At 43.6% G+C, this 25,361-nt stretch overlaps 1 protein-coding gene across 1 annotated transcript in view; it reads left to right on the forward strand.

Annotated features, from left to right (window-relative positions):
• Positions 1-915: 915 nt before the first annotated feature.
• Positions 916-25,361, forward strand: part of tbc1d10ab (TBC1 domain family, member 10Ab) — a 77,891-nt gene continuing 53,445 nt past the window's right edge. The window contains exon 1 of the mRNA XM_059988123.1: positions 916-1,127. Coding sequence (XP_059844106.1) covers positions 916-1,127 — 212 coding nt within the window. The remainder of the gene's footprint in view (positions 1,128-25,361) is intronic.

Here is a 25,361-nt window from a genome sequence, read left to right on the forward strand (position 1 = left end):
TGAATACTTTTGAACAGCTGAAATTTCAGTTTTTGTTTTTTTATGTTTTACACTTTTCCCTCTTGTTTGGGCTCTACTGTGGGGAAAAAAAGCATATGATACACAAATAAAAAATTTCAGTTAAGTGAATCAAAATCCCTGGTTGTCGTTAGTGCTCACTTAGGCGAACAAAGAGTTGGGGCTGAATACTTTTTTCCAAGGCACTGTATTACGAGTTGCAAGATTCATTCCACTTTAAGTTAAGCAGAAACTATATTCAAGATGCTATGCTTGGAAATTTCTGGGAAACTGTCAAAAACAAATGGAAAACTCTAAGTTGGTTTAAGGAGCTAATAAAATCACTAAACCACTTGCAGATGCACAGCGTGCGTTTTATCTCCCAGAGCAATAATTGGTGTCTATTTATTTCTCATCGGCCAGTCAGGATGCTATTTTCTGCCTCAGATCCAGAGGTTTTTTTATTTTATTTCCCCTCTCTCAATCGCTGAAGTGGAAAAACTTCTTATCTGCTGTTTGTTATTACAATGACATACCCTGGAGCAGTTTTCCCTTTTCTCTCTCTCTGGCAGATTTCGGGCGGAGCCTGCCGGCGAGACGCGCATGCGCACCTTGCTTTCGGCAGTCGGGCGAGTTGGCAACGGGCGACCCGGGGAAGGAAACTGGAGTCGCGAATCGGGATCCAGCGTCGTCGGTCGGTCGGCTCAGCTCTTTTCTCCCCCCCTTCGTTAGAGCGAGCGATGCCACGCAAGTCCCGGCAGCAGCGTGACGGGACCACGGAACCGGCGAAGGGCGCCGAAAGCGCCTGAAGTCCCTCTCCCGGAGCGGCGGCGCGAGAGGAGGTTTCGGGGGGGGAAAGTTTCCCGGGTGGTCGCGGGGGCAAAGAGATTGGTTCCGCCCCCCCACCCCCACCTGGCCATGAAGAAGAGCCGGGAGGACGAAATGAACTTGGCGCCGGAGGCGGCAATCAGCTCGCGGGGCACCACCGAGAGTCTGGCCGACCCCGACTCCGGCCTTCGCGGGGATGTCAGTTCTTTGGGCTCCGACTCCGAGATCAATGGCTTCGTCAACGGGGACCAGAAGATCGACAAGTACGGCTTCGTGGGCGGCGCGCAGTACACAGACGAGCTGTAAGTAACTCGGCTTCAGCCACCTCCGGCCCGAACTCCGCGGTCCATCCACTCCCATCCGCAGCCAGCAGCGGTTAAACCTAGCAGCGTTGGTTCAGGCTGCAATCTGAAAGTTTTGCGGAACTTTGCCCCGACTTCTCGCTTTCTTCTGTACTATGTTTACAATTTTCTCCCTTAGTCTTTTAACTTTTTTTCTTCCCCCCCCCCCCCCCCCCCAAACTACTGAAGTTGGGCACTGATTCTCTTTAGCGAGGCCGTTCCTTTTCCGGACTAGGAGCAGCACTGCCCAAACACTTTGACAGTTGATAGGGTGAAGTAACCACCTCCACCCTGCCAACCATATAGCTGGATTACCCATTGAGGACATCCGTTAAACCAGCATGTTGATGCCGAAAGGTAATGCCGCTGCTTTCTTGCAAAAACAAAAGCCCACTTGGCAAAAAAAAGATAAGGACTAAAATCGTGGGAAATCTTGAGCGAAGTGAAAACAGTGCAATGAAACAGTATTTAGAGATGACATGGGAATAGTTGGAGCTTCAGTCGAGGTCTGTGCAAAATACACCTTTCGAGCCCTGTTTTTGCTAATAATGGTAGGAAGCCACGAAGGCGTTAGTGATAAGTACTTCTTGAATGTAAGTAAGTATTTTCTTGAATGTAAATACGTTTTCATTAATGTATTTGGAATGGATTTAAATATTTGGAATAATGATTCATTGTTTTATTGTAACTGGGGAGAATTTAAAACTGATAAGTTGCTTCTTAGTAACAACAAAAAAAATTCCTAAGTAGGCCATTTGGCATCTGAGCTTGCCAAACTTGATCATAGTGGTTGATTATTACTTTGATTATTCAGAGATTCATTACAGTGACAGGCACTAAAGGCCCAAGGAGCGGGCTCTCATGTGACCTGTTAACCTTGGCACTCTTTGGAATATGGGAGTAAAGCAAGTGCCCTCAGGGAAGACATGCAAACTCCTTAAAGTGGTGGGCTTAAAGCCAGGTCACTTGGCACTGTAATAGTATTACACTAGCTATATTCCCTTCTCTCTGTAACCCTTTGACTTTCTTATGATAATCTTGGACCAATAGTAGAATGGATTTTGCTCGCTGTCGCTTGTGCTGTTGCTGAGATTATAAGTATTGTTTTGCAGATAGCATCTGAGTAACCTGGAGGTCTTTTTGACCTTGGTTCTGGTTGTCCCGTTATCTGAAACTGAAGGAGACTGTGAGAGAAAATACAGATTGGTGCATATGTATGCTAACCTGTGCCACTAGGTTACCTAAAATATTTATTTGTTTTCTGAATGAATTTAGAAAAAAGGAAAAAAAATTAGAACGGAATCATCTTTATTTCATTATTAAAGAAAGGATTTTTCAAAAGATTTACAGAAATGCTATTATTCTTTGATTGTTATTGAAACCATTCATTTAATTGTGTGGTTGCAATGTTTAAGATAGAAATAGTACAACCTGGTTCACTTGTACCTCACCGCAGATTTATTTCTGAAAATAATCAGTTGCCAGAGAAGTAATACCAGTGCAGCTATGCTTAAAAAATTAATATTTCAAATATAAATGCAAGTTGGGTCCTTAGTTCATAGTTTCATTGTTGAAGAGATGTTGACTGTAACTCTGCAGACTCTATCACATAAACCCTTGACTTGCCTATTGATCAATAACATTTCCTTCTTGATCTTGAACATATTGAATTAATGACATACAATGAGTATGAATTGACTTGACCTTGCCTCATCCCAGCACTTAACATGGAATCATTTCTGAACTGCTTCCAGTGCAGGTTTATCCTTGCTTTTAAATTAAGAGACCAAAACTGTGTGCATTCATCCTGGCATGTCCTTGCACTCTGTCACAAAGACATTTTCCCTGCTTTTATGATACATATCCTTTGCCATGTTCCATTTTCTTGGCTATTTACTTGCTATACTTGAATGCTAGGTTTCTGTTTCATGAATGTCAGAATCAGGTTTAATGTCGTTAGCACGTGATGAAATCTGTTAGTTTGATGCCGTATTCTTCAGAACTGCATCATTCTTTAGTTTATCTCCATTTAATTAATATTCTACTGTCTTCCTGTTGATCTAGGTAATATTTTTACACAATGTTCTCCAAATGCCAAAGTATTTGCTTTGTCTATATTTCATGGCATGCTCTCCTCACAACTTAGTTTCCCACTTAACGTTTGTATCACAAGCATATCTGGCCATTCATCTACAGTATTATATATAAATTGTGTACATGGTGCCACTGCATTGATCTCTGTGCTCTCCTAATTACAGATTGCCAACCTGGAAGTTGCTTATTTATCTTGACTCAAATTTTTATTAATTGGTCTATTCTCCATAAATGGCCTCAACAGCAGGAGTTCTCGCCCTTTTTTAATATTTTATGGCACCTACCAACTTGCAAATACAGATGAACAGCTCTCTTCACTGCACCATTTACATAATGAACCTGCCTGAGAATTTACTTACCTTTCATAAACCATATCAACTCTGCCTGATAGTATTATGATTTTCAAAATGTTATGTTATTAGTTATTTAGGAGTTGGAACAGTTTGGTGAGTGAGTTTGTAAATCTGGTGTGAGTAAAGGATGTTGGGAATGGTGAGAGTGGTGTGCCTCTGGAGGGGTGTGTGTGTGGGGGGGGAATGGGTGCAGGCACACCTATCCTTGAGACACCAGGCAAGGTTATTTGATTCTATTTGGTTTATTGATCATTACAGAATGTGTCTCTGGTGTCTCCCACTCCCTCCTCTTTCTCATCCCCTTTTCCCAACCATGATTCCCCTCACCCTGCCCCCTTCCCACTCTTAGTTCACAACAGAGACCCATTTCAGAATCAGGTTTATCATCATTCACATGTCATAAAAATTTTTTTTGCAGCAGTACAGAGCAATGCATAACATTACTACAGTATTGTTCAAAAGTCTTATGCTCCCTAGCTAAGTATAGGTGCCTTCTGAACAGGACTGTACTTTACAGAACAGCCAGCATAGAGCCAATTGTTCTTGAAGAGGTGGTAGTGAGATACCATCTGGAATCACTGCGTTTCCTATGGAGTAATTACTTCCACAGTAATCTTATTCAGGGTGATCCAGGCTTTTGACCAGACAGCATGCTGTATGAATTCAAGATTGTTTAATGTCATTTCCAGTACACAAGTGTAAAGGAGAATGAAGTAATTGTTACTCCGGATCCACTGCAGCACAAAAAAAAACACAGTAAGATAAAGAACACAATAATGAAAAACACAAAGTATAAATATGTAAGGTATGATTGTATCTAAAAGTGATGCTAGGCACAGCAGTGTCTGTACGTAAGATGACTGACAAATTGTACAGTAGTGTTGGGAGTGTGGGGGGAGTGGGTTAATGAGTGGAGGTGTTGATCAGCCTTACTGCTTGGGTAAAGTAATTTTTTTTGAGTCTGGTAGTCCCATTGTGAATGCTACATAACCTCCTCCCTAATGGGAGTGAACAAACAATCTATGAACAGGGTGGGTGAGAGAACCACTGGCCCTTTTCCCGGTCCTTTTCTGTATATTTGTCCTTGATGGCAGATGGGCCGGTGCTGGCAATGTGTTGGGCAGTTTTGACTATCTGTTGTGGAGACTTCCTGCCCGCGGTGTAGTTTCAGTACCATGCAGTGATGCAGCATGTTAGGATGCACGCTACTGCGCAACTATAGAATGACATGAGTATTGACGTGCATAGTCCAGCTCTCTTCAGTCTCTTCTGAAAGTCCAGGTGTTGGTGAGCTTTGCCGATCATGTAGAATGTGTTCTGGGGTCATGAGAGGTTTTGAGATGAGCACTCCCAGGAGTTTGAAACTGTTCACAGTTTCCACTGCTGTGCCACCGGTACAAAAAGGGTGTGAATTTTCCTGATAACCATCTCCTTTGTCTTATTGACATTGGGGAAGAGATTATTTGCCTGGCAGCAGGCCTCCAGCTCTTCCACTTCCACTCTGTAGGCTGTTACATCATCATTGGTGATGAGCCCCATCACTGCTGTGTCATTGGCGAGCTTGACAATGTGATTACTCGGGTGTTTGGCTGTGCAGTCATGTGTGAATACAGTGTACAGCAGTGGAATCAGCACACAGCCCTGGGGGACACCTGTGTTGAGCAAACTTGGCTACATAGCGTTGTGGGTTTGCAAATCACTGTTGAAGCTTTACTTCTCAGGAGTTAGATATCAGGTCTTTCCTTGCAGATCATTCAGCCTCTGACCTCTTCTAGCTACGCTATCAATATAGCTGATGCTAGTTAGGTTTCTGATCACCTGTGGGTCATGATTGAAATGAGGGGATTCATCATTTGTAATGCTATTTGAAAAAGAAAGGTGAATTAGATTTTCTTGAGGATGGGGATTGTGTACTATGAATGATGTGTCCCAATTATCTTCTGTGGCCTGGATGTTGTCTAGTTTTTGCTTGCCTCTGGAACTGTGGTATTGCATGAGAATTGTGAATGTTGCTCGACACCTTGCAGTTATCAGCCACTATCCCCATTTCTGACAATGTAATTGAGTGAAGGAGCCACAGATAGTCAGAGCAGGAATAGGATGATGGTACAAATGAATGATGGGCTGAAGAAGTGGTATAGGGGGCAAGGTTTTGGATTCTCTTCTGAGGGAGTTATAATCTGTACAAAAAAGGACGGATTACGCCTGAACCTGAGGGGGACCAATATCCTTGCGAGCAGGTTTGTGAGTTGTTGGGGAGGTTTAAACTAAGTTGGCAGGGGTATAGGAACCAGAGTTGATATACAAGTCAATGCAGATTGAGAAAGGACAGGCAGATGATAGGGCAAAATTGCAGTCAATGGGATGAGTTGAAGTGAAGGTAAAATCGAAAAGGATGTTGAATTATAGGACTGAAAGTGTTACACAGGTGTTTGCACTTTATGAATGTTTGCTTTACGCCACTTCGCTTTTACAAAAGAGCTGAAATAGTAACCTGTTTTCACATTACAAAGAGGATTTTCGCTTTTATGAAAATTTTTCCTATATAAATTAATGGTTCTTTGCTTTACGCCATTTCGGCTTAAGAAAGGTTTGATAGGGAGAAGTTAAAGTCAGATGTATTAATATTACAGTGGGGTAAAGTGAATTACTTTAAAGGCATGAGAGAGGAGCTGGCCAAAGATGATTAGAAGGGGATATTGTCAGAACAACAATGGCTGGAGTTTCTGAGAGATGTTTAGGAGGCACAGGGTAAATTCATCCCGAAGCAGTATTCTAAAGTGAGGATGAGGGACCCATGGCTGACAAGGAAAGTCAAAGATAGTATGAAAGCAAAAATAGGTGGCATCCGTTGGTCTCGAGAGACCATGGATCTGCGCCTGGAGTTTCCAGGGCGCAGGCCTGGGCAGGGTTGTATGGGAGACTGGCAGTTGCCCAAGCTGCAGGCCTTCCCCTCTCCACGCCACTGATGTTGTCCAAGGGAAGGGCACTAGGACCCACGCAGCTTGGCACCGGTGACGTCGCAGAGCAATATTGAAAGGCCTAGATAGAGTAGATGTGGGGAGGATGTTTCCTTTACATAAGAACATAAGAAAAAGGAGTAGGCCATCTGGCCCATCAAGCGTGCCCCGCCATTCAATAAGGTCATGGCTGATCTATCCTGAAACTCAGATCCATCTACCTGCCCTTTCCCCATAACCCTTAATTCCCCTACTATGTAAAAATGTATCTAACTGTATCTTAAATATATTTAGTGAAGAAGCCTCAACTGCTTCCCTGGGCAGAGAATTCCACAGATTCACTACACTCTGGGGGAAAAACAGTTCCTCCTCATCTCCGTCTTAAATCTTCTCCTCTGAACCTTGAGGCAATGTTCTAGTCTCACCCACCAATGGAAACCACTTTCCTACCTCTGTCTTATCTATCCCTTTCAAAATTTTGTATGTTTCTCTAAAATACCCTCTCATTCTTCTGAACTCCAGAGAGTATAGTCCCAGGCGACTCAATCTCTCCTCATAGGTTAACCCCTTCATCCCTGGAATCAACCTGGTGAACCTCCTCTGCACTGCCTCCAAAGCCAGTATATCCTTCCTCAAGTATGGAGACCAGAACTGCACACAGTACTCCAGGTGTGGCCTCACCAGTACCCTGTATATTTGCAGCAAGACTTCCCTGCTCTTGAATTCAATCCCCCTAGCAATGAAGGCCAACATTCTGTTTGCCTTAATAACCTGTTGTACCTGTAAGCCAACTTTTTGCGATTCATGAACAAGCACACCCAAGTCCCTCTGCGTAACAGCATGCTGCAATCTCACCTTAAGTAATAATCTGCTCTTCACCTTCCAAAGTGGATGATCTCACATTTACCAACATTGTATTCTGTAAGCCAGACCTTGGCCCACTCACTTATCTATATCCCTCTGCAGACTCTCCACATCCTCTGTACAATTTGCTTTTCCACTAGTGTCATCGGCAAATTTGTGCTACGCTACACTCAGTCCCCTCTTCTGAATCATCAATATAAATGGTAAAACAGTTGTGGGCCTAGCACCAACCCCTGCGGCATCCCACTCACTACTGACTGCCAACTGGAGAAACACCCATTTATACCAACTCTCTGCCTTCTATTGGTTTACCAATACACTTCCTCTGACACCATGCATCTGTATCTTATTTATAAGACTCTTGTGCGGCACCTTATCGAACGCCTTCTGAAAAGGCAAGTATACGACATCCAGCTGTTCCCCTCTATCCACTGCACTCATTATGTCCTCAAAGAATTCAAACAGGACCTTCCCTTTCTGAATTCGTGCTGCGTCTGTCTGATGGAACCACTCCTTTCTAAATGTTTTGCTATTTCTTCCTTAATGACAGCTTCAAGCATTTTCCCGACTACAGATGTTAAGCAAACTGGCCTATAGTTGCCCGTCTTTTGCCTACATTCTTTTTTAAAAAGTGACGAGACATTTGCTGTCTTCCAATCTGCCGGGTCCTGCCCAGAGTCTAGAGAATTTTGGTAAATGATTACTAACCTGTCTGCTATAACCTCCACCAATTTCCTCAGCACCTTGGGATGCATCCCATCAGGACCAGGGGATGTATCTACCTTTAGGCCCTCTAGTTTGCTCATCACTATCTCTTTAGTGACAGTGATTTTTATCAAGGTCCTCACCTCCCATTTTGTTTATAACATCCTTCTTTGGCATATTAAACGTCCTCCACCATGAAGACCAACACAAGATAGTCGTTCGATGCCTCTGCCGTTTCTTTATCTTCCAATATCAATTTCCACTTCTCATCTTCCAAGGGACCTAAGTTGACTTTAGCCACCCTCTTCTGCTTCATATACTTATAAAAACTTCTACTATCTGTTTTTATATTTTGTATTAATTTACTTTCATACTCTGTCTTCTCTTTCCTTATTTCTTGTTTAGTTTTTTGTTGTTTTCTAAAGTTTTCCCAATCCTTCAGTCTCCCATTACTCTTTATGACTTTGTACACATGAGCTTTTAATTTGATACTATCTTAGTTATCCAAGGCTGGCTGTCCCCACACTTACTGTCCTTACTTTTGACTGGAATATACTTTTGTTGAGGACTGTGAAAAATCTCTTTGAAAGTATTCCACTGTTCCTCAACTGTCCTACCAAATAGCCTGTGCTCCCAATCCACTTTGGCCAACTCTTCTCTCATCCTGTTGTAATTTCCCTTGTTCAAGCATAACACACTAGTTTTAGACCTAACTATTTCATCCTCCATCTGTATGCAAAATTCAATCATACTATGATCATTCTTTCTAAGAGGATCCCTGACTATGAGATTGTTAATCTTACCTGTTTCATTACACAGGACTAGATCTAAGATAGCTCTTTCCCTCGTAGGTTCACTAACATGCTGCTCAAGAAAGCCCTCATGGATGCATTCTTTGAAGTCCTCCTCAAGACTTCCTTGACCAACCTGATTCACCCAAGTTTAAAAATTCCCCATTACAACTGCTGTTCCGTTCTTAGAAGCCTCAGTTATTTCTTGGTTAATCGCCTCTGCCACTGCAATATTTTTATTAGGTGGCCTATAGACAACTCCCACCAGTGATATTTTTTTTTCCCCTTTACTATTCTTAATATCTACCCAGATGGACTCAACATTCTGTTCCGTAGGTATTATATCGTCTTTAGTAGGTAAGTCTAGGACTAGAGAGCACAGCCTTAGAATAGAGGGACTGTAGCGGTGTGCTACACGCAGCGATAAAATTACAACACGGAGTCGGTAACTGCAGTCGAAGGAAAACTTTATTCGAAATCTTCAGCCTCACTTTTAAGCCTCCCTCAACCTGCCCCCCATGGCGCAGAGGCTCCAAAGCTCTGTGCTCGCAAACCCCCGTAGGCTATCTAATTGTGAGTCGGTTCGGATGTGCCAGGAAATGGGTCGCCACATAACCCCCCCCCCAGAACCGGCGATACACCCCCCAATGTCCACAGTCTGGGCCAGAACCTGCTTGGGAGGTCGGCCTCTGTGCCGAGGTGCCGGAAACTCGGCCGGTTGCGCCAAGTCCACATGGGCCGGTTTAAGGCGGTCCACCGTGAAAACCTCCTCTTTCCCCCCAACGTCCAGCACGAACGTGGACCAGTTGTTCCGGAGCACCATAAACGGCCCCTCGTATGGCCGCTGCAGCGGTGGCCGATGCCCGCCCCTTCGTACAAACACAAACTTACAGTTCTGTAGGTCTTTGGGTACGCAGGTCGGGTGCCGCCCGTGCTGTGAAGTGGGTATGGGGGCCAGGTTACCGAGCTTCTCGCGTAGTCTGCCCAGGACTGCTGCGGGATCTTCCTCTTGCCCCCTTGGGGCTGGTAGGAACTCCCCGGGGATGACCAGGGGCGCGCCGTATACCAACTCGGCCGACGAGGCGTGCAGGTCGTCCTTGGGTGCTGTGCGGACCCAGGGAAGCTCGTCCGCCCAGTTGGCTCCTCGCAGGCGGGCCATGAGGGCCGACTTCAGGTGACGGTGGAAACACTCCACTAGCCCGTTCGACTGTGGGTGGTAGGCAGTGGTGTGGTGCAGCTGAGTCCCCAAAAGGCTGGCCATAGCTGACCACAGGCTGGAGGTGAACTGGGCGCCTCTGTCGGAGGTAATGTGGGCCGGTACACCAAAGCGAGATATCCAGGTGGCGATCAGGGCTCGGGCGCAAGATTTGGAGGTGGTGTCGGTGAGCGGGACCGCCTCTGGCCATCTTGTGAACCGGTCCACAATAGTCAGGAGGTGCCGCGCTCCGCGCGACACTGGCAGGGGGCCCACGGTATCCACATGAATGTGGTCGAAACGCCGGTGGGCGGGATGGAACTGCTGCGGTGGGACTTTGGTGTGCCGCTGCACCTTGGCCGTCTGGCAGTGCATGCACGTTTTGGCCCATTCACTGACCTGTTTGCGGAGTCCGTGCCAAACGAACCTGCTGGAAACCATCCGGATGGAGGGATGCGCCAAGTTATGAATGGAGTCGAAAACGCGGCGCCGCCAGGCTGTCGGGACGACGGGGCGGGGCTGGCCGGTGGCGACGTCACAGAGTAGGGTCCTCTCACCCGGGCCCACGGGGAGGTCCTGGAGCTGCAAACCGGAGACTGCAGTTCTGTAACTCAGAATCTCCTCATCCGCCTGCTGCGCCTCTGCCAGTGCCTCAAAGTCTACCCCTTGGGAAAGGGCATGAACGGTAGGGCGAGAGAGCGCATCCGCCACGACATTGTCCATACCCGAGACGTGCCGGACATCCGTCGTGTATTCAGAGATGTGGGACAGGTGGCGTTGCTGGCGGGACGACCAGGGGTCGGACGCTTTCGTAAACGCAAAGGTAAGCGGTTTGTGGTCCGTGAACGCGGTGAAGGGCCGACCTTCTAGGAAGTACCTGAAATGCCGGATTGCCAGGTAGAGCGCCAACAGTTCCCGGTTGAAAGCACTGTATTTGAGCTCAGGTGGTCGCAGGTGTTTGCTGAAAAACGCCAGGGGTTGCCAGCGACCTGCGATGAGTTGCTCCAGCACCCCACCGACTGCCGTGTTTGATGCGTCCACTGTGAGGGCGGTAGGGGCGTCCATTCTGGGATGTACTAGCATCGCGGCGTTCGCCAAAGCTTCCTTCGTTTGAACGAAAGCGGCGGCGGACTCCTCGCCCCAGATAATGTCCTTGCACGGACCCGACATCAGGGCGAACAGGCATGATCCGGGCAGCTGAAGGGAGGAAGCGGTGGTAGAAATTGACCATACCTACGAATTCCTGAAGGCCTTTGATCGTGGTGGGTCGGGGAAAGAGGCGGACTGCATCTACCTTAGCGGGCAGAGGGGTTGCCCCGTCTTTAGTAATCCTGTGGCCCAGGAAGTCAATGGTATCGAGTCCGAACTGGCATTTGGCAGGGTTGATTGTAAGACCGTACTCACTCAGTCGGGCGCAGAGTTGACGGAGGTGGGACAGATGCTCCTGATGACTGCTGCTGGCTATGAGGATGTCATCCAAATAGATGAACGCGAAGTCCAGGTCCCGTCCCACCGCGTCCATTAACCGCTGGAACGTCTGTGCGGCATTCTTCAGGCCGAACGGCATGCGGAGGAACTCGAAAAGGCCAAACGGGGTGATGAGAGCCGTTTTGGGGACGTCGTCAGGATGCATCGGGATTTGATGGTACCCTCGGACGAGGTCTACCTTGGAGAAGATCCGTGCGCCGTGCAGGTTTGCTGCAATGTGCGGCACAGGGTAGCGGTCCGGTGTGGTAGCCTCGTTCAGCCTGCGGTAGTCGCCGCATGGTCTCCAGCCCCCCGTCGCTTTGGGCACCATGTGCAGGGGGGAGGCCCATGGGCTGTCGGACCGCCGGATGATCCCCAATTCCTCCATCCTCTGGAACTCCTCCTTCGCCAGTCGGAGCTTGTCTGGGGGAAGCCGCCGAGCGCAGGCGTGGAGGGGTGGTCCCTGGGTCGGGATGTGGTGCTGTACGCCGTGCCTGGGCATGGCCGCTGTGAACTGCGGTGCCAGAACCGATGGGAAATCCGCCAGGACCCTGGTGAAGTCGTTGTCGGACAGTGTGATGGAGCAGAGGTCAGGGGCTGGCAACTCGACTGCACCCAGGGAGAACGTCTGAAAGGTCTCGGCGTGGACCAGTCTCTTCCTGGGCAGGTCGACCAGTAGGCTGTGAGCCCGCAAAAAATCCGCACCCAGAAGTGGTTGGGCTACGGTGGCCAGTGTGAAGTCCCACGTGAACTGGCTGGAGCCGAACTGTAGCTGCACCTGACGGGTGCCATCAGTCCTTACTGTGCTGCCATTCACGGCCCTCAGGGGGGGACCCGGTGCCCTGCTGCGGGTGTCGTAACTCGTCGGGGGTAAAACGCTGATCTCAGCCCCAGTATCGACCAAAAACCGGCGTCCCGACCTACTATCCCACACATACAGGAGGCTATCCCGATGGCCAGCCGCCGTAGCCATCAGCGGCGGCTGGCCCTGGCGTTTCCCGGGAACTTGCAGGGCGGGCGACAACGGCGGGCTTCTGCGCCCCACTGCTGGTGGTAGAAGCACCAGTGTTCATTGGGCCGGGGGTTGGCGGGCTCTGCGGCCGGGCCTGGACTGGTTTGCTGCCGGGAGTGTGGCTGGGAGATCTGTGCGATGGCGTTCCACAGCAAGTCCGCCCAGGCTGCCACCTTCCAGGGGTCACTGAAATCCGCGTCGGACAGCAGCAGGCATATGTCCTCGGGCAGCTGCTCCAGGAATGCCTGCTCAAACATGAGGCAGGGTGTGTGTTCGTCGGCGAGAGACAACATCTCATTCATTAAAGCCGATGGAGGTCTGTCGCCCAAGCCATCCAGGTACAGTAAACGGGCAGCCCGCTTGCGCCGTGAGAGTCCGAAAGTCCTGAGGAGCGACTGTACGAACTCCGCGACCTGGGCCGCTGTGTCCTGGTCGAGGGAGCTCACCACGTAGTAGTAGCGGGAGTCTTCTGAGGTGATTTGGCAAACGTGGAATTGGGCTTCGGCTTGCTGGAACCATTTGTTCGGGCGCTGTGTCCAGAAACCCGGCAGTTTCAATGAAACCGCATGAACAAAGGCGGCGTCGGTCATTTCTGGTCCAAAAATCGTTTGGACTGTCGGGGTCACCAATTGTAGCGGTGTGCTACACGCAGCGCTAAAATTACGACATGGAGTCGGTAACTGCAGTCGAAGGAAAACTTTATTCGAAATCTTCAGCCTCACTTTTAAGCCTCCCTCAACCTGCCCCCCCCCCCCCCCCCCCGTGGCGCAGAGGCTCCAAAGCAAACCCCCGTAGGCTATCTAATTGTGAGTCGGTTCGGATGTGCCAGGAAATGGGTTGCCACAGGACATCCATTTAGAACAGAGATGAGGAATTTCTTTAGCCAGAGAGTGGTGAATCTGTGGAACTCATTCCCACAGATGGCTGCTGAGGCAAGTCATTGGGTGAATTTAAGATGGAGGTTGATATGGCTTTGATTAATCAATGCGTCAAAGGTTACGGGGCAATGACGGGAGAAGGAGGTTGAGAGGGATAATAAATCAGCCATGATGGAATGGTCGATGGGTCAAGTAGCCTAATTCTGCTCCTATGTCTTATGGCTTATGGTGTAAAGATAACTGTTGTATAATGGAAACCTATGCTGCAATGTTCTTGGCTCCGATTATTAGCCTGTAACAGTTGCAACTTTTAAGCCATGTATAACTTCCCCATTTCCCTTTGACTTCATGTTAGCTTCTTGAAGCTGACTTTGATGTTCTGCTGAGCTCAGCTGTGAAATTCAGTTCTTAGCTAGGTTTAGACCAAGGCTGCAATGAGTTCTGCAGTGAATGCTCCGGGAAGCTGCAAATAAGGCAGAGGTGAGCATCTGTGAAGAGTGAGTAAATGTACTTCCCTCACCTTGCTAATAATTGTGAGTATACTTATTAGGTGAATGGCTGAATTAGATTTGTCACCTTTTCATGAACAACTTCTATTTGTCTATGAGCAACTTGGACTGTGTGTTAGCATAGTTGTAAATGCAATGCTTACAGTGCCAGCTGTAGGATCAGAGTTCAATTGCCACTACTGTATGTAAGGAGTTTGTACGTTCTCCCTAGATTGCATAGGTTTCCTCCCACATTCCAAAGACGCATGGTTAGGGTTCGTAAGTTGTAGAGATATTGGGTCAAAACTTGAATTGTGGCAACACTTGCAGGCTGCCCAGCATAATCCTCACTGATTTGATTTTATACAAACAACATGTTTCACTGAATGTTTTGACATACATGTGACAAATAAAGCAGATCTAATCTGTTTTGACTGCCTGACTTAAGCATTTATAGCATTTTTTGTTTTGTTCCAGCAATGCGTTATTTTTGAATCCTAGTTGTAACTTGCACACTGCTTTTTGCTCATTTTACTTCTTGCTGTATTATTAATTTTGTAGATCCAGTGAAGAAAGTACTGTTTGTGAATCTCGCCTACAAGATCTCTAGTCGAGGATATGCCTTTGAGCTCATCCATGATGTTTTTTTTTCCTTAATCAAGCCTAATAAATGGAATGATTATCAGCGGATAATTTTCTTTACGTAACAAGGAATTTACATAACATAGCCTCCAACCTGATGGCACAAACATTGATTTCTCTAACTTCCGTTAATGCCCCCCTCCCCTTCCTACCCCATCCCTATACAGTCGGCCCTCCTTATCCACGGGGGATTGGTTCCAAGACCTCTGCGAATACCAAAAATCGCAGATGCTCAAGTCCCTTATTTAACCTGAATCAGTGCAGTTGCTTTAGGACCCAGCAGAACCCTGGACTTTATTTAACATGTTCAGAGCAGTGGACATTAGGACCTGGCATAGCTCTGAATCCGCGGTGTTTCTGTTCACGAAAATAATCACGATCACGTTTGAAAATAAGGTGGAAGTAATAAAGTGATCAGAAAGGGGTGAAACGTCATTGGAAAATCGTTAGGCTACAGTCGGTCAATGATCGGAAAAATTTTAATGGAGCATTTGAAAGGCCGTGCCCCAATGAAAGCTACAATTATTACTAAGCAACGCAGTGGTTTAATTATTGAAAAACGTATATTTCTTAAGTGTTTTATATGCATAGAAAGGTAAAATATGTACTATATACTAAGAAAAATGTTTGACTAACTGACGCTAAATAATACCGGATGTACCTGTTCCGACTTCAAATCCAACTTAAAGATGGACTCAGGAATGGAACTCATTCATAACTCAGGGACTGCCTGTACTTTTAAGTCATTTCTAGATTACTTATAATACCTAATGCAATGTAAATGCTATATAAATAGTTGTTATACTGTATTGTTTAGGGAATAATGATGAGAGGAAAAATAGTCTGTACATGCTCAAACAACGAGTGCTGGAGAGAGAACTTTTCCTGATCCGTGGTTGGTTGAAACTGCACATGCGGAATCCGCAGATAAGGAGGGCTGACTGTATTTTTTTCTCTCTCTCTTTCGCTCTCACAATAACTCCTTGCATGTTCTCCATCTTCCTCTGGTGCTTCCCTCCCCCTTTCCCCCCCAGCTTTTAACTTCATCCCTCCCCTTCCTTTCTTCTCCTATCATTTCAGGTCTCCCCTCCCCCTCCCGCTTTCAAATCCCTTACTATCTCTTTTTTCCGTTAGTCCTGATGAAGGGTCTCGACCCAAAACGTCGACGGTTCTTCTCCCTATAGATGCTGCCTGGCCTTCTGCGTTCCACAAGCATTTTGTGTGTGTGGCTTGAATTTCCAGCACCTGCAGATTTACTCGTGTTTGCGTTTACATAACAGAGTGATTGCAAAGTGTCTAGGCAGTTTTTGATGTTTCATGTGTAAGAATTACTTGGTTTTGTAATGTTTTTTAAAGTCGGAAAGAGTTAGCAAGCAGCAGACCATTCACATGACCTTGGAATTGCCATTGGAAGTTGAATGGTATATTGGTTTATCTTTTTTAAATTGTACCTAATAGCTTCAATACTGGATTCACCTCTGCCTTCAGTAGAACAGTGGAGGTAGATTTGAGGTGCATAAATTGGACCTTCAGACATCTGAGTACTCCTCATCTAAAATGCCCTGGCTCTGCCTCTTAACTCCACTGAGGTATGATCTGTGTGTTCAAGTCTGCAATTTGGGGCTTGAACTTGACCTTTTGACTTGTACTTGAGTGACTAACTTAAGGACCAAAAGTTCAGTTCTTGTATTGGTACTTGAATCTCTTTTTTTGTATGTTCTCTAATGAAGAGCCAAGACATTAAAGGCTTGTTTCTCTTCGCTTCCTTGATTACTGAATAGCGGTGGATTGATAATTAATTGCAGTACAATTGTAATACATGTTACCACAGTAACATCTGAAATTGGTTATCAATTTTTATTAGATGTTCCTATTCCATGTGAATTGTTTGATCTGTAATCTCTTCAAATTATTATAACTTTAGCCAAAAGAGCTTTTGTACTCATGGCCATTTGATGTGGTTGCCAATTATATAATGTGCAAACAATAAAACTGAGCCACAAGTATGCTCTGATATATTTACTGAGGAGGCTATTTAATATCATTATGTGCATTTCTTTGGCATAAGTATTTATATATACTTAAAAATAAAAGTATTTTTAACTGGACAGGTCAAAGGAGCATCAGTGAAAGAGCTTACCTTTAGAAATCATAATTGTTGGACTTGGCAGAGTTATGCAGAAGAACAACTTAAAATGGGATAAAAACACAAAATGCTGGCAGAACTCAGCAGGCCAGACAGCATCAATGGGAGGAGGTAGTGACAACGTTTCAGCCCGAAACGTCGTCACTATCTCCTCCCATAGATGCTGTCTGGCCTGCTGAGTTCTGCCAGCATCTTGTGTTTTTATTTATTTCCAGCATCTGCAGATTCACTCGTGTTGAACTTAAAATGGGAGATGGATTGGATTAATCCCAGTTCTATTGGAATGAAGTGGATTGGAAACTGTTATGTTTTGAAGCAATGAGAGACTTGGAGTAATTTTTTTCCACAGGCAAAAGATGGGATTGCCAAATTCATAGCTCTCTGGATGACAGTGGCGGGGATGGTAGCAGGGAAGAGAAGCTTATATACGAGGGCTCAGCATTAACGTAATGCTAGACAGTGCTGGGGATGCGGCAGGGGAGAGAAGCTTGTATACAAGGGAGCCACGTTAGCGTGATGTTATTACAGCTCGGTGTCATAGTTCAGAGTCCAATTCCAATATCATCTTTAAGGTACTTGTGCGTTCTCCCTGTAACTACGTGGGTCTCCAGGTGCTCCAGTTTCCTCTCACTTTCCAAGGGTGCATTGGTTAGTAGGGTAATTGGTCATTTTAAATTGTCCTGTGATTAGGATAGGGCTAATAGTTGGGTTATTGGGTTGGAAGAACCTGCTCACAGTGTATCTAAATAAATATCAGCTGCCATGCTTAAAGCTACAGTAAGCTGGAAAGAAGAATTAAGAAAACAGATTTGGGTGGGAAGGAGAGGCAGCTTTTTACATATAGTTACATAAAGAGCAAGAGAGTAACTAAGGAAAGAGAAGAGCTTATTACAGTCTGAAATCGTAACAAATGTATGGAGGCAGGGAACACAAAAGATGGAGGATGCTGATGTTGCAGTTGAGGATGAGATAATAGGAAGTATTAAGGGTTTTAGTATTTTTTGAAAAGGAATACTTTTCTAAGTCTAGTTAAAGTATAGAGAAACATGGGAGGGAATTAGTAGTGCTGACCATCATTTTTCAATTGTCCAAGTCTTCAGGACTGGTGATTACATTGTATTATTCTTTGGAAAGAGAAGAATGGATACATGAAGTCAATTATTTTAATTTTGGTAATTGACACATTTGAAATCCGTTCTGAATGTTAGTATAAAGACAGATCTTATTTTGTGAAGGTCCTGATGAAGGGTCTCAGCCTGAAACGTCATCTGTTTGTTCATTTCCACAGACGCTGCCTGACCTGCTGCGTTCCTCCAGCATTTTGTATGTGTTGCTTTGGATTTCCAGCATCTGCAGACTTTCTTGTGCTTAGGTCTTATTTCTAACTTGATTGAGTTTGGTTGAACAATTTAAGAGGTAGCAAGGAAAATCTGTAAGAACAATTCATTTGATGTAGCTTGCATGGAACTTAAAGCTTTTAACAAGGTCCAACTTAGTACCATGGTTTAAAAAAAAGTAAATGCTATTGGGATCTGAGAAATTTTGGGAACCTCCAACAAAATTGGCCCAGTGGCTGGAAGAAAAGGGTAATATTTGCCAGAAGTTTGTTGCAGCTGAAACATTGCTGGTAAGGTCCTGTCAAGCTTTTTATTCCTTTGCGAATGAGAGCTAAGAGCAGGAGTAAGCCATTTAGTCTTTCAGGATCACGGCTAATCTAACACCTCAATACTTTTTCCCTTCTCTAACCCATATTTATTGAACCTTGTTTGTTTATTATTAATTTAGCCCTTGACTTACCATATATATCCTTTGATTTTTTTTTGCTCTAATATCCAGTAATATGTTGACTTCCATTTTCAAAGTCATCAATGTAATAATCGTCTGCAATTCTTTGGAATGGATAATTCCAAAGATTTGCCACCTGAATGATTAACTTCCAGCTCATTTCATCCCTGAAAAGCCAACTATTTACTCCCTGTTCTTCTTTCCTTAGCCATGCAAAATATTCATCCTTCAAATACTGCATTGAGTCTTCCAATATTTTGTTTGTGTTCATGAAGTCATCTTAATCTACTGAATTTTAAAGAATTGGGGGAAAGCCTCAACCTCCTTATGGACCTACCAAACTGGGAAATGTTTGAATATTTCCCTCTGCATTCCCTCTTTTTGAAAGCATCCTTGTTCATATAAGTAAATCAAAGTTTTACATGATAGGTCCTATATAGTTATAATAATAGTTGATCTACTTTGTGGTGCATCGGGTGTCAATCCTTGCTGTTTCTTTAGCAGTTGCCTGATTTTTTTCTAACATGGTCGAGTTGCTAGCTCGACGCTCAGCCTTGCACAGATGGAAAAGCTGGCAAGGATTCAGACCAAGGACCGTTCGCCTCAAAGTCCAGTGCTAATGCCATTACACCACCAGTTATAACAGTTATTCTAACATTTTTACTCTTGTGTTTTGCTCTAATCATCAAGTAATAAAGGCCAGCATAACATTTGCCTTCCTAATTGTTCTGCTGCACCTGCAAGTTAGCTTGCATTGATTTTTGTACAAAACGTGTTCAACTATTTTTTAATTGAAATGGTCAACCTCTCATTTTTCCAAATGATACTTTATCTGCTGTGCTGTTGCCCATTCACTTGGTGTTGCTTTGCTGGCAAAGTTATATTTGACCCCTTGGCTAAATCCTCATTGCGGAATGTCGAAGTTCAGCCAGTCACCCTAAGAAGGACTCGCTTATTTGTACCTTATTTTCTATCTAAATTTTTTTTGTGCATATTATAATTTACATTTAAGTGTAAAGGCATGATTAATGTGCAGATATTACAAATGTTGGCTCCATAGTTGACAGTGAGGAGGAAGCTATCCCAAGTTATAGATGGTTGATGGAGACATGGCAAGTGGTATTTAGCCCAGAGGTGTGAGGTTAAATGTTTGGGAAGGCACAACAAAGCAACAGGAAAGTACAATAAACTGAGGGATACAAGGGGAAAACAGAGGAAATGTATGTGTGCAGATCCTTGAGGTCACAAAATTGGCTAGAGTGGTATTTTCATTTTTTTTTTAAAAAAGCATATGAGACATTTTCCTTGCTGAACCAAGGAATAAAACTTAAGAGTATGATGAGGTTTTGCATTTAACACCAGCTCTACCACAGCTTGCTTATTGTGTGTAGTTCTGGTTATTGCATTATAGGAAAGATGCAATTGTTTTTGATGGTGCAGACATTTAAGGGGATGTTGCCAAAACTGGGAAATTTTGGCTTATTAGTGCGATGTGAACTTCAGTGGAAATTCCCCTGGAGCAATCAAGAATGATTGGATGTTAGTTTTTCTTCTAGAACAGAGAAAGTGAAATGAGACTTAATTGAGGTCTATAATGAGAGGCCTAAATAGAGTATGTAGAAAATATCTTATTTTTGTACTGGGAGTGTTAAGGGTCTGGACTGTACTTCCTAAAGGCATGGTAGTGTCAGAAACCTTGATCATATTTAAAAAGTACTGCAATAGTTGTTTGAACATCTGGCCTGTATAGCTGCAAATGGAATGTCAGGGAGTTAGATGCGGCTAAAGACAACTTCTTCTTTTTGACTGACTTGGGTATAATGAGCCAGTAGCTGTTTCCTTTGCTATTTATTTTCTATATTAAAAATACTAGGAATTAAGACATATTAAATCTTTGTGCTGCATACTGGTTTGGCATTAGTTCTATATGCATTGATATAGCTGAAAAAGTTAACCAAGTAGGAAGCAATGGGTGCTTTTACAATTAACCTTGTAATACTTATTAAGTGCTGTCTCTTAGCCAATCCTTTCTCTCCAATTAACAGTCTCCCTGAACATGCTGAAACACCTTCACCCTTTCATCTGATTATTATTCCACCAACAGTTTGAACTGACCTTGTCAAAGCTTGGTATGATGGATCTTGGTCTCAACTGCCTTTTCTGCATTACAGTGTTCCATTGTCTCTGCTCTTGCTGAAATCCACACTCGCACTGTTTGTCCTCTTTGCCATTAGTACAGTATTTCTTAGTACTAATATCCACATAAAATTCCATCGGTTTACTGCCCATGTCGTTGCTGATTTCTGTTACTATCCATCCAACCTACATTATATTCATAGCTGTAGCTTACAAATGCCTTCCCTACCAATATTACTACTGAAATTTCTCCCATCTATATTGCTATATTCCTTGAATTAAAATAGTACATCTCTTAATTTCAGCACTCTTGCAATTCCCATGATTTTCATTTGTGAAGTTCATAAGAATGTTTTGCTGTCTTAAAGGTACCATAAAATGTATTAATTGCACTGCAACTTAACATATCAAATTGCCCAGAAATTTGGAGCAAGAGATTCCAACCAAACTTCTAAGATGTAAATTAACTTTGCAGTGGCTACTGCACTGTAAATTAGGTCTCTCTTTCTCCACTTTTGTCATCTATGTTGCACAAGGGACTGGTAAAAGATTTTGGTAACAACATCACAAAAGTAGCCTTAATCTTAAAAGGGGATTGTAAAAATGAAAAAAGGCCATTGCAAATGACACAGAATGTAATAACTGTGGACATCGATGTTTTAAATTGCCAGACTTCTTGGGAATTTAGCTTAAAACTTTTGAAGCAGCTAAATTTTGCCATCATATGATCTCTGATTCACTGTCATCCATTCTCTTAATGAAGTAAATTTTAAAAAATCTATCTGAAGCAAAATAAAACAAAACTAATCGTGGCCTGAGAACAGAACTGAGTCACAAACTGTTCCTGTTGATGCTTCCCCTTTTTAATGCTAAAGGGAAGAATAAGTTGTTAATGTATGCTCACCAACTTATGGTGTAACTAATTGTAAGATCGTTATAGTGTCAAGCTTGAAGGACCCCACGCACCCCTCACACAAACTTTTCTCCCTCCTGCCATCTGGCAAAAGGTACCGAAGCATTCAGGCTCTCACGACCAGACTGTGCAATAGTTTCTTCCCCCAAGCCATCAGACTCCACAATACTCAGAGTCTAGACTGACATCTACATTTATTATTATATTGTAATTTGTCCTCTACTGTGCCTGTTGTCTTGTTCATTAATTATTGTACTACTCTGCACTGATTTGTGCACTTTATGTAGTCCTGTGCAGGTCTGTAGTCTAGTGCAGTTTTTATATTGTTTTACATAGTCTAGTGTAGCCTTGTGCTGTCTCACATAGTTTAGTGTAGTTTTGTGTTGTTTCATGAAGCTCCAGGGTCCTGGAGAAACGTTTGGTTTTTACTGTGTATTGTACCAGCAGTTTATGGTCAAAATGACAATAAACTTGACTTGAAAGTGTGTAGTTTGTAAAGAGAATTTCTGAACTTTGGTCTACTGCCTATTAATGGCAAATCTATTCCACCTATTTGCCTTCAGTCTGGAATAATGCACTTCTCAAAGGTTTGAAAGGGGAAGTGTTATTGTGGTGGCAGTTTGGATTTTGTTTTGCATTTAGATTTGATTTCTTTTAATAACACTGTGATTTGACCTCAGAATCCATCTTCCCAAGATCTCTGGAACTCGTCCTACCTGGGATATGGAAGATAAATAGTCTTGGAGTAAAAGCTTGTTACTAATGCTGCTGAGGAGTGGTCAGAATGTATGAATTTCAGCAAGATACAAATATTCAAACTGTGTGTGGGGGTTGGGAAATTAAGCAGTACCTTTTAAATAATTTAGGTTTCAGTTGATATCTTGCCTTAGTTATTTTCTTTTTGTTCTCTTTAAACCCATTATGCTGTCTCACATCTATGTTAAACAATAATTATAGTTTGCTGCAGCTGGCAATCAGCATGCAATTAAATTACTATTGTACTGTTGCCATTATCTAAAATTAATAGACATTTCAGTGATAAATGGAATCAAATGTACTGTCCTTCTTTAAGTTTTGCTAACATGACAGCTTGGAATCATTTGCTGAAGTAATATTTCCAATATTATTCCTAGCTGCATTGCATTAAATGGGAAGATTTCGACTCCAGAATAGATGTCTTAATGGCTTTGGAAATTCAGTCATTTGATTTCTGCAGAAGTGACTTCTCATTTTCATTTGTTTTCATGGATTCTGTGAAGTTTCCCATTCACTGTTAAATGCACTTACAGTTGTAGTAATAAAATGTACTTGGTTAACATTCACAAGATTGGAAATCAGCTGAAGTAAAAAAAAAGGAAACTTTACAGTATGGCATAAGAAACCGTAGAAACAGACAAAGTAAACAGGTAGTATTTCCGGTGAGTAACCTTTCATCAGAACAAAGCGTAGCAATCAAAACTGTCTGCCTGCTTTCCTTTTGCTCCACATGTTGAGGCAAAACCTGCAAAAGTAATGGGTGGGGTAGCGGGGAATAATTTAAAACATAATTCATGGATGGATTATGCCTCTGCCTGGTTCAACATCAAAATTGGACTCACTTTAAGGCTTGAGCAATAACTTTAAGATATTTGCTGGATTCCATTATGGTTTCTATTTGTGACTTGCAGGCAGATTTGAATTTAAGCCAGTCCCTCTTTTGGTTGTATATTTTGTTTTCCTTTCTCTTATTAGTTGAGGCCAGTATTATCCAGCGGTTTAAGGCAGCTAAGGGAATGGGGGAGAAACAAGGTGTGTGTACATATAGTTGATGGCTGATTTCTTTGAAGTTTAATTGGTTAATTTTCTGGACTGGTTCATGTTATTATTAGGCTAACAGTATGCATGTATGTGCAGTTTGGATTCAAAGTCTGTTCCCTCTATTCTGAGACAGAATGTAATATCTACTTTGGATTTGACATGGTGACATTTAATTTTTTAAATTTTGAAATCTATGATGAGCACTTAAAGCTATGCAAACATCTTTGTTCTTCAGCATTGGTTCGTGAGTGCTTGAGGTTAATCAGAACTATTAAAATGAAAATAATGGGTTTGAGAATAAAACAAATAATGCAAGTTGTACTGTAGTTATTGGAGTGCTACATTTTCACTGTGGGTACAGATAATAGGGGAGCATATAAATTGCGAGCGATCTCTGCTTCTGTCGTTCTGACTCTGCTATGACATTGGACTCTTCATAGGTCCATTAGTGGAGAGACAACTTGTAGTCTACCATCTGTGCTGGAAATCTGCCTTGTTTTGTAATCTATGCTGGAAATCTGCCATTCATCCGGCAAAAAGGAATGATTCCAAGGGGAATGGAATGATTTCCAGGAAACTCCCACTTCTTTTCTTTAATTGTTAATCTATTTAATTGCTCTAACTGTCTTAATTTTAAAAAAAAGTACTCTGATTTTGACTATTTTTATTTGTGCGAGACATTGACTAAATCTTTAGATGGCTGGCAATACCCCATGTGTGTAGGCTGTTGCAACACTTGAAGGGACGTGCTTATTTTCATCAAAAGCTAAAACAAAGCTGCTGGAGTAACTCGGCAGGTCAGCTATTTGGTTTTTGCTCCAGCTTCCAGCATTTACAGTTTTTTCTGTTTCCTATTTCATCTGAGACCTTGACACTCCATATCATCTCCCTCATGTGTTACCTTCAGGGAATGAGTTGTTGTCCAAAAGATGAAACAGGAGACCTTGATAGTTGCAATGAATTAATATGATTGACACATTTCATCTGTGTAATGTTGGCTTTACTTTGGCCTTTTTGGTATTTGGGTGGTTAAATTTGCCTGGTACATGTGACAACAGGTTAGGAACCCCTGTTGTCACATGTACCATGATATAGTGAAAAGCTTGTCTCCTTGTACAGATCACTGTGCATTGAACTCGAATAAGGTAAAACAAAAACAATGTAAAATAAAGTATAAAAACTGTCCAAAGTGTGATGGAGGTGAACAATGAAGTGCAATATTATTATGAGGTAGATTGAGGCCAGGAGTCCATCTTATACAAGAGGTTTGTGCAAGAGTCTGACAACAGTGGGATAGAGGCTGTCCATGCACCTGTTGGTTTGTGCTTTCGGGCTTTGCTATCTTCTGCCCATCAGGAGTGGGGAAAAGAGGGAATGCCTGGAGAGGGTGCAGTCTTTAATTATGCTAGCTGCTCTACTGAGGCAGCAAAAGCATAGATGGAGTCCACAGAGGGGATGTTGGTTCCTATGATGTGCTTAGCTGTGTCCACAACTCTGCAGTTTCTGGCAGGTCATGTGCTGAACAGTTTCCGTATAAGCTGTTCAAGTATCCAGATAGAATGATTTGAGTGGTGCATGGATAGGCTCAATGGGGACATGCCAAATTATTTAGCTTCCTAAGGAAGTAGAGGTGTTGGTGAGTTTTTTTGGCAATGACGTCCAAATATTTAGATCAGGACAGGCTGTTGGTAATGTTCAAACTTAGGAACTTGAAGCGCTCAACCCTCTCAATCTGAACTCTGTAGGCATAGCCCACCTTTCTGAAGTCGATGACCAGCTCTTTTTTTTTAATATCAAGGGAAAGGTTGTTGTCTTGACCCTTGTCTCTAATCAATCAATCTCACTCTCTCATCCTCCTTCCCCCCCCCACCCCCCCCCCCCCCCCGGACTCATTGTTATTTGAAACGTGGCCTGCTACAGTGGAAAACTCTGTAAATGAGCAAAGATTCTGGCCACACAGAATTGGGTG

Source organism: Hypanus sabinus, chromosome 13 (genome assembly GCF_030144855.1).
Source record: "Hypanus sabinus isolate sHypSab1 chromosome 13, sHypSab1.hap1, whole genome shotgun sequence".
In the NCBI taxonomy this organism is placed as follows: Eukaryota; Metazoa; Chordata; class Chondrichthyes; order Myliobatiformes; family Dasyatidae; genus Hypanus; species Hypanus sabinus.